Source organism: Physcomitrium patens, chromosome 12 (genome assembly GCF_059467195.1).
Source record: "Physcomitrium patens ecotype Gransden chromosome 12, ASM5946719v1, whole genome shotgun sequence".
NCBI classification, from domain to species: Eukaryota; Viridiplantae; Streptophyta; class Bryopsida; order Funariales; family Funariaceae; genus Physcomitrium; species Physcomitrium patens.
Genome location: NC_143421.1, coordinates 9,351,041 through 9,360,965, shown reverse-complemented (window position 1 = coordinate 9,360,965; position 9,925 = coordinate 9,351,041). Strand labels below are relative to the sequence as shown.

Here is a 9,925-nt window from a genome sequence, read left to right as displayed (position 1 = left end):
GCTTCTTCACTCTTGTCAACTCCTTTCTTGCTTCTAGTCCAGGTTCAAGAGTCTTTAGTTTCTTGTCTTGTGGCAATAGCCATTCCAGTTTTCTTTTAATATACCTACTTGTTTATATTTTGACTTATTATATCGAGATAGCCTTTTTGTGTATATTTTCCCTCATCGAGTCTTTGTCCTTGACAGGAGGCTTGACATAATCCATGTAAGACTTTTTTTAGCTTTCAGACCTTACTTTGACTTCTCTTTTCTTTAAATCCTGGAAGTAATATCATATAAACTTCTTCTTTAAGTTTGTTGTTAAAAAACATTGTCTTTACATCTAAATATTATAGTTTTTAATCCTTTCTAGCTGTTAATGTAATAATGCTTCTTACTATTGATCATCTAACTACAAGTACAAAGATTTCAAAGAAGTCAATGCTCTCTTCTTCTTTAAATCTTTAAACCATAGTTTTGGCCTTCAACTTTTTATCATTGCTGTGAGGTCTTAGTTTTTTTTTGAAGATCTAATTTGTTAACATTAGAGTCTTGTCTTCAAGTAAATCCACTAAAATCTTTTTATTTATTCATTTATTTATTTAATAGGGATTCTACATCTTTTTTGATTTTTTTGCCATCTCGTATATTAAATTACCTCTTCATAGTTCTTAGGCTTAAGATTTGATTCTATCGTAAGCATGTAACTATCTTTGTATTTGGTATTAGATTTTAAATTATTAAGGACATGAATTTTAAAGAACTAAAAAATCAATAAATTCTTATGTCATTCAAAAAGACTAAAAAATCATTCAAAGATAATATAATATTAAATTAGAGTGGCTATTGCTAAAGATAAGAAGATTAAAAATTCTTGAAATAAGCATAAGGACTAAAAAGGCATTGACAAGAGTAAAGAAAGCTTCACTCTTGCCTCTATATATACTATTAAACTGAGAGTTATGTGGTAGTGTTTTATAGATCTTTCAACATATGTCTAATTTACAAAACACAAGACAAGTTTTGTATATGTGCGCAATATTAGCTTGTATCACAAGCTATTTATATGTGAGATACATGGCTAATTTTTTTGGCCAAGTTTTTAACCTATCAATCAATTATAAACATGTAGAAAGTCAAATATGTATCTTTGAAGCTTTTAAGAAGCTTCACCATAAAATAATATCAAATCTACCTACATTTATCTTTTATTTAGTATTTTTTATCTAAATAAATATGTATGTTTATGATATATATTTAGAATAGGATACTTTATTGACTGCATTGTTCAATGGATGTTTGTTGGAAAGTGTGCTTAGATATGTCCCTCAAAACAAACTTGATTAAACTACTCGTTGCTATTGACAAAAGATTTATATTCTCTTCTTCTCTAAGTTTGTAATACTTAGTCTTAGAGGCTAGGATATACAAAACATTGCATAAATTTTTTATACAAAATCTTGAAGTTATACTAGTACACTCAGCCATTTCAACCTTATGGATTTTTTGTATATAATTTTTAATCCCCTACTTGATGTTTGTCCATCTATCTACTAGAGATTCAAGATCTCTCTATTGAAATGATAATTGGCTCTTGAATTGACATACCAATTCTTATTTTGGTAGACAACAAAGTTAACTTCACTTCTATATCTAACATATATTTTGTAAGTATTTTCTTCTACATAATTAATCATAGAATTGTAGCATTGATTCCGTGAACAATTTTAGACAATGTGGTTTTGCCTTCTGTATGCATAATAACAAAATGACTATATATCTTTGTATTATTTAAACCCAACTGTGGATAATAGAAAGCTTGCTCCAATAAAGCATGATGGTCTTTTTAGTCTATTTTAAAATTGATTAGTCATACACGGACTTGGCCATCTAAAGTGTTGCAACATTCTTTAAGCTAAGCTTCTTTTTCTTGATCTTTACTTTACATAAATTGATTTTGTCTACACCCTTCAAGATGAGTATCTTAAAGTTGTACTAATAATACTTCTTTTTGTCTTAATTTTTATTTTTTTTTACTATTATACAATGGATTTCAATGAAAAGTTTACATATGACATTTTCAAATATGGATTGTGTCATGTAGGTGATGCCTTAAATCACCATTTTGTAGTATTGTAGTAGTCTATTGAGGACAATATACATAAAGGTCTTGTTTGCAATGATTTTACCAAATACTTTTAATTATATCCATTAAATAAGTATCAATATAACTTCCTTCTTTTATTGTCATTTCATTTAACTTGTTTATCAATAATGTAATTTGTTGTTGATCTCCTGCATTAAACATTCTCCTAAGCATGTTCCATGCATCTATAGGATTATTATGATAGAACACTATGTCAATTAAGGTATCTGCAATTAACATGATGAGTCTTGGTTGAACTCTTTGCTTTGCGTATGCTAATTGCATTTTAATATAAGATCTACTAAGTATATTTGCAAGAAATGATGAGACTAACTTCTTTCTTTTTACTATGCTCTATAAGTTTTTTCTCTTCAAAATTGTAGACATCTTAAACTTCTAGACATAATAGTTTTGAACTCCTAATAGTTTATTCAACTCTTCTACTTTCTAATTTAAAGAGTTTTCTTTGACTTCTGGCATTTCTCTAACTCTAATATTTTACCTATTAGGATATATCTTCTATTGTACTTCTAACAGTCTCTATATCTCTCTTCTTAAGTAGGGAGCAAAGTTCACTTGATCTAATTATACCCTAGTGATTTGATACTATGTTATGAATATATACAAGTAATTTAATCTTTTCATTAGAGAACAAGGCATTTTATACATGGATGAATAACTTATCCACAATAAGTGATAAAAGATTTTTACCTAATCTTAAAATTGACAAAAGTGACATCATCGCCTTAAATGAAGTGACGCAAGTGGGAAGTGACATCATTGTAGGAACAGAAGAGCAGGTTGGGTATCACCAACAAAAGTACCAATCTTCTTAATTAAGACTCATTGGAGGATGAGTTTAACTACCAAAGGTAGGAATACAAAGAGCTAGAGTCAAACCTCAGAAAGGAAACTGAAGACTTAAAATACAAGATGGTGGCACATGGCTGCAGTCACAGTGCCTGGAAAGATGCTAATGATTGAGACTGAACGCAGAGAAATTTGCCATCAAACATCAACATTAGTAATACTTAATATGTTGAAGACAAGTATTATAGCACAAGTTTTCATACGATTGCCAGGATTTGAACATATTTCAAGTTAGTGAAGTATGCACTTCAAGCATTACTACCGTGAGCAAGCAGCTTTCAGCATGGCCTGCAAGCTCCTGCCTTCTCGCAGCCACGTTCACGACGTTAAAGTTTGCAATAATCTCCAGTGCAACCCTCGTTTTGAACATGACAAGAATAGCAGCTTGTGATGGAAGAACTGCTATTGAACATGGAATAAGAAGGAAGAGGAGTATGAAGGAATCAGGACTCAAGGCTTCTAGATACTATGCCCAGGCTGTCAGTGAATAGCCAGTCATATTACAGCGGAACTTTATTTGCCGCCAGACTGTGTGTAAGGATTTGCCAGAATTACGAAGCCAACACGCAAAGTTCAGCAAGAATTGGCTTGCGAATCGTGTTTACAGCACAGAAGGTGCAGTGCCTCCAAAGATGGAATATGAGTTGAAAGAGAGTTTTGTAGATTTGTCAGTGATAGTTCTCCCATACTTGACCGATTTACTCGAAAAACTCCGAAGAACTGCCGCCATGTTCAGAGCCACTGAGAACAAAGAGTTTCAAGGCCAGCTTCCAGGTGATTGTAGGTAGTCGTTTAGCAGAAAATGTCTCCCCGAGCAGGAGACAGCATTGAGAAGTATTCTGCATTTTTCTCAATCGTAAGTTCTGCAATGATATGTCTACCGAAACGTCTGCTTCGCAGGAAATAGCCCCAACAAAATCTGCGGAAATTCGAGGGACACGATCAACTATACTTTTGGGGATCAAATCAGTTTAGGGCTAGTTTGTGACCAAAGTTAATAGAACTCAGTGAACGTCATCCTCTCGCAAATTATATCGAATACATCGAACTAACAAGAAACCTGGTTGTGACTTGAAATTCATAGATGTTGCCTACCATGTACATGAGGATCATCATTCAGCACTGTAAATTTGTGTTTGTATATGTTTGTAGATATATATATATATATATATACACACACATGTAAACACACTCATACATATACTTTAGAAGGAATTCAGAAATAGATATAAAAGTATGCAGGAGAGAGATAAAAAATTGACACATTTCTTTCGTTTGATTCCAGGAATTGAATTTTTTTCTTTCAGTACATATTCAAAGTTTGAACAAAATTGTAACGTTGTAATAGCATGTTATTTATCGTCAATTTCAATAGTAGGATGCTAAATCAGCTTATATTCAGTTCAGATGTGAGTTCAATTATATTTGAAGCTTCGGATGTCTCACAACATATTTCAGATAATCCGCTCAGTAAATCCCAGCATAGGCATCAGCATTCACTTGATAGTACCCTTTCAAATTTTGACAAAATGGGTATATCTCCAAGAAAGATGCTGAGAACGCAAAAAAATAAAGCAAAACAAAACAAAAAAAGTCAACACACAGTTCAATTCGGACAGGAAGCACATTAATTAAAATCACACATTCCATTCTTTTTCTCAATAACCAGTACTCTGTACAAATGCTGATAATTGTGCATGATGTTAAGTGGAGTGAGTAGCATTCTTTAGCTAGGGTGTTGTCCACACACGATTTCAAAACCTGTTCTGATGGTTTGAGATCTCCACATTGATTTCGACATGAATTTCCACATGTCCAAGAATGTATGTGACTGGTCAGTTGGAAGACTTCACATGTTCATGAAATTGTGTCGATTGAAGCAGTAGTAACGATTGTACGGTAGTTTGAGTGGCGGAAAGTCCCTGGGATAGGGTGATGTTCCAAGAGATTTGTGAATCTACTCCTCCAAAGAAATCTTTGATCTTCTTGCTGTACAAAAGCTCTTCAAGCTTAAAGAATTTGAGCGGCAACCTGGTTCTGAGAGAGAACAGGCAACTTCTGCAGGTCGTGAAATCTCACAAGAGCCTAAGGACACGCACGTCTTCCTCGGGCTTTAATTTGTAGTCCGTTATGATATCCCGATTTCCTTGTGTGTCGCATCAACTGCAATTCATGTTTGTATTCACGATGTTCATCATGCAATGGCCGTAGAACGCCAGTTCATACTTGTGAGCCCAGAGAATGTTCGGTACAATCCACCAAAAAAATTCGCGCCTGGATTCGGGAGCTCGGATTCCTGAGGCGGAGTACCTTTTACTTGCAAGATTGCGTGACCGATCGTCTTGCGCATCTCTTCCACTACTTTCATATTCACAGGGCGACCAGATGCGTCTAACACATAAAAGACATTCACGGCCTTGTCGTCTCGTGTTGACACATCTGCACGGGCAACTGAAAGCCCATTTTCTCGAAATATCTTGGTGACTTCAGACAAGAGTCCAACACGGTCATTCATGCAGAGCTCCAATCTCAGACCCTGCATTTGCAATCAAGTCACTCTCTCAAAATCGCATACTTAGTTTCAACAGCAGAGCAAAGAAACGGAAGGACAAGATGAAAACAAACGTGTGCAAGGTCAGCAGCCGAATTATTATCGTGAAATATTCCAAGCACCAAGGACTCGACAAATCTCGAAGGGTGTACCTTGGTAGTCCTCCGGTTGATGGCAGCTTCAAGACAAACTATCAGATGTTGCTCAGCAGGAGTTTCGAGGGTGCAACCGTTTTCATGGCGAATAAAAAACTCCTGAATAAAAAATAAAAATGTTATAAAAATCAACGACCCAATTAGGGCATGTTCTTTGGCAAACAAAGGTTCTGTTCAAACATTAGGTGCTTGCTTTCAATCCAATTCTACATACTCGTGATAAAGCTTACCTGAGTCGTGTCGGCTTCATGGGAGTTAATCAAAGCGTGGTGGATCACATACTGCATGTCGGTCAGAGTACAGACGATATCAAACAAGAGCTTCGGTCGATCTTTGCATTGAATACTAACCATGGAGTATCCACGCTCGTTTCTCTTAATCTGTATCTTTGGCCTATCCTCCGAGCTTCTAGAATAATCCTGTCCTGCATGCCTTCTATCATCGTACATCAGCTGGTGCAGCCGCCTCTCTACATGTGTGATTTCTGTAGCGTACTCTATTTTCCATCTAGCAAGATTTTCGTCATGGGCGCCTCTCAAGACTTTCGACAACTGCTCCTTGATAAGCTCTAGCCTTGATTGAGTCTGGATGGGGCCACCCGTAGTCGTATCAGTAAGGTATATAACACAAGCAACCCTAAGATTGTGCGTCCATACCTCAGCAGCATTCACATTGCAATCCAACTGCGTCAGAATTGCAGATATTTCTGATAAAAGCCCCGGTCTGTCAGGGCCAGTTAACTCGACAACTGTGTGATCAGAGACGGACAATCCTGATGAGCGGCGCAACAAATCAGCGGATGATTGCTCTCGTCTAGTCCTGTATCCCAGTGACTGCATTACATTATCCGATGCAAGGTTAGCGGAACTGGAAGAAGAGAAGATCTTGAACAAAATGAAAAGAGTGCTCAATTATCAGATGCATTAAGATTCACTTCCTGAGTATGCCATGATTTACACATACGTTTTGAATATGGTCCAATACAGATCGATCGCGAACTTTATTTCCGCTGTGATCCACAACATGAAACACTGCAAAAGCACAAATTCATGTCAGCACCACAATCTCCACGTAACGAGTGATGTTCAAGCTAGCCATGACAGCAATAACCCAAGGCACTCTTCGCAAATGATCAAGGCGAAAAGGAAACTCACCATCAAAAAACCACCCTTTATCAGAAAACATGTCAGATTTTACTATCACCAAATCGAGATCTGTAAGCACTTGCACAACATTCAAAAGTATGCCATGTCTGTCGGCACTGTGAACTTGCACCACAGTGACGTTGTCAGACGTATCGTTTTCAATTGTCACCCTGCACATTCAAGTATACGCTTATCAGATCCAGTTCAAATAGAGATTTCAGTTGGGACGAAATAAATCAAGATTTTGCAGGAGAGGACCGTCTCGAATAAGCTTCAAGCAAGTCCAACGTCAGACTGAGTACCACAACATAGTCTACTATACCTTGGAGGGTCGAAACTGGAGGATGCAGTCTCATAATCGGGATCAAAATAGGGCCAACTCTGATTTTCCATGGCTACGTAAGGAGTATTTGTTGACGTAAACTTGAAAGTGGTGAGAACGGAAACAGACCAAACTCGAGTAGTGGATCTACAAATTCCCAAGAGCAGACTCTAGCGCAATAAAACGCATCGTTTCCGGCTTCTCTTTGAATCTCGTATCTAGTTGAATTTGAGTGCACTGCAACACAATTACACGGTTAGACTCTACAAGAGGGAACAATGCAAGAATAAAAACGAATAAACTCTACAGAGGGTGCACGGAAGGAAAGCACGAAGTTAGCGCATTTAAGCAGTCTGCTCAGAGGCATCATTATCTACACTTAAAGACAAGTACGAATCTACGCTGCAACCAAGGACGCTCCAGCGGCACAATGGCATTGATGTCCAACAATACACTTTCGGTAAAAAAAAGTACTGGAATTCCACCCTCAGCACCTGAGACAATTTATCCTTGTTGCGCTGACAGTTCTCAGTACTCTACTTTCCTGCAAGACCTCTAAACCAAGAACTCCACTCAATTCCTACCACCCTTAACTACCGGTCTCCAAATAGGAAGATTTTCCCAAAATCAGCAAACTATTCAGCCAGTCAACCTTTCTAAATTTCTCCCGTTGAACAGAATTTACCACTCTTCACACTAGCTGCTATTCCATTCACGCATCTACCCGTTGGCCTCGATTCTTGATCAATCAAGCACCACGGAGCCTCGCTGTGAAAAAAAACTCTCTCCCCCCTTCCTCTCCCCGCACGACTCTAAACACTGTGGCAGTCACCCGCACAATCAAAATGACGCAACTCACATAGTACCACACCCCTGGAAACCTCTCTCTTTCATCTCTTCCTCCTCTCTGGCGCCGACTGCTGACACCAATTACCGCCCATCTACCTTTCCCTAGCAACCTGTACTATCAACTCAGGGCCCTTCGTAGTTCGCGCTTCGCTTTCACCTCGAGATTTTCGCGCGTACAAAAATCACGTGAGCCGCATTGCGTCACGACACTGAAACAAACAGAATTCGTGACACGACCCCAGGGTAGACTTCGTACCGAAACTATCCGTGAGTTGATTATTCTCTCCTTGGGAAATACATAGCCGAAGAGAAGGCGACAACGTAGACTGACTTGGTGATGCTCCGCACGGCGAAACCCTAGACCTGAGAGCGCAACAACCAAGGTTCCAGGAGGCTCGGGAAGCGCATGGAGTGAGATTTGAAAGGCGTTTGCAAAATATTTACGAGGCGCAGGACGAAGAGGCGAATATGAAGGCGAAGAAAAAGAAGAAGACGACGATGAAGATGAAGGGTGAGCGTAGCCAGCCGCAGTCTTGCGATCCCTAACTTCGGGACCGCAGTCTTAGGTCCTCTCGCGGCAATAGGGCTCCGTTTCAAACTGACCCATTGCCGCCTCTAGGGGCATTTTCATGCATGGATTTGCACATGTTATTGTTTGAATACTATGAATTGCGTGATTTGAAAAGAAGTGTTAAAACGTGCGATCTGTCAAGAGTAACATTTCTTTGGAACGTTCGAACAGCGCAAAACCTGCGATGGATTATTGTGCTGCCAATTGAGTTGTCACTGTTCAGACGAGTAGTTCAATGGTCAATGTGTAAGATTTGAGCAAAGCAGATGTTATTGAGTAGTTGCTTGCATTAGATACCATCTGTGAAATAATGTAGAATTGTTGTTGTGAAAATGGGTTGAAACTATCTTAGAAGGAGCAATGGGTGTTTTAAGAAAATTAGAACGTAGATATCAGAAAGCACTACTTTAACTGAAATGTACTTCAATAACAGCAAACTGACATTTTGTCTTTCCAGAACTGTTGTTGTTTCAAATATTAGCAGCAACCCTAGTTCACCTCTCTCTCTTCAGACTACGTTCTTTAAATAAATAAATAAAACCATGATCCACTCCATCAATAAATCAGGTACACCCCACTTTGTGTAAAAAATTAACTAAAAATATTTAACAATGAAAAGAAAAAGAAAACAAAAGTGGGTTGTTCGATGAAGAGAGCCCAAAATTCAGAACAAGCAAATGTGTGTGTTATAACAAGCTGCCAGCTGGCACTTGACCACGTCAGCCCTGAGGCACTTTCCATTTCATTGCACTGCTGGGTCACATGTGACAGCATGGCCAAGAGACCGCGCCAGGCTGACTCAGCTTTTAACGACAGCCTCATACAGGCAATCACCCTGATTAAGGGTAAAGCGGATTCGGGTTCCTCACTCGCGAACAATCTTCAAACCGTGAAGTCCTTAACGAGCACCGACTGCATCTTTCCTCTTATCCACAAATGAATGACCTTCGTCACCGCGCAATTCTATACGCTCTTAAATAGCATTCCACAAGTGGAGACATTCACTACCAATCGGAACGGTTACCTTGGATTCATGGCGACCGGGACAGCCGGTGGAGGAGGGGACGTGGACGAACAGACATGAGGATGAATGAGTAAATGGAGCATCTAAATCTTTATTCATCTATTTCCCCTCTGACGATGTCTCGGACTATATGGATGATCTGCTATGGATGTGGAAGACTGCGCAGTTGTGGGATGAATGTGGACGACAGTTTCCTCGAACTCATTTACCTGCTTCGTGCGGCATCTCTCTAGGTTATGTTATGTTTTTATCACATTAAAAAAGATAAAATTACAAAAAAAATTGCTATTTTCTTATTATTCTAATTTTAAAC

At 38.3% G+C, this 9,925-nt stretch overlaps 1 protein-coding gene across 2 annotated transcripts; it reads right to left on the bottom strand.

Moving 5' to 3' along the window:
- Positions 1-4,622: 4,622 nt before the first annotated feature.
- LOC112290052 (ACT domain-containing protein ACR3) lies at positions 4,623-8,482 on the bottom strand. Of its 2 annotated transcripts, none has more exons than XM_024535980.3 (7): positions 8,274-8,482; positions 7,169-7,405; positions 6,856-7,016; positions 6,665-6,732; positions 5,932-6,534; positions 5,699-5,800; positions 4,623-5,531 (listed from the first exon to the last, which is right to left on the bottom strand). In XM_024535980.3, exons 2-7 carry the CDS (start codon positions 7,237-7,239, stop codon positions 5,190-5,192), a joined length of 1,347 nt encoding a protein of 448 aa, XP_024391748.1. In that variant the 5' UTR covers positions 7,240-7,405; positions 8,274-8,482; the 3' UTR covers positions 4,623-5,189. The 2 variants fall into 2 exon arrangements, with proteins under 2 accessions (XP_024391748.1, XP_090110956.1); XM_090254830.1 differs by lacking the exon at positions 8,274-8,482 and adding an exon at positions 7,663-8,097.
- Between the last annotated feature and the right edge of the window lie 1,443 nt (positions 8,483-9,925).

What these genes read in the sequence shown, in the direction of transcription:
- LOC112290052 (XM_024535980.3), bottom strand. Translation starts at nt 7,239, where the DNA reads ATGGAAAATCAGAGTTGGCCCTATTTTGATCCCGATTATGAGACTGCA. An exon ending in TAAAGGGTGGTTTTTTGATG is followed by an intron (nt 6,733 to 6,855) that starts GTGAGTTTCCTT and finishes GTGCTTTTGCAG; the next exon opens with TGTTTCATGTTGTGGATCAC. An exon ending in ATGAAGCCGACACGACTCAG is followed by an intron (nt 5,801 to 5,931) that starts GTAAGCTTTATC and finishes TTTTTTATTCAG; the next exon opens with GAGTTTTTTATTCGCCATGA.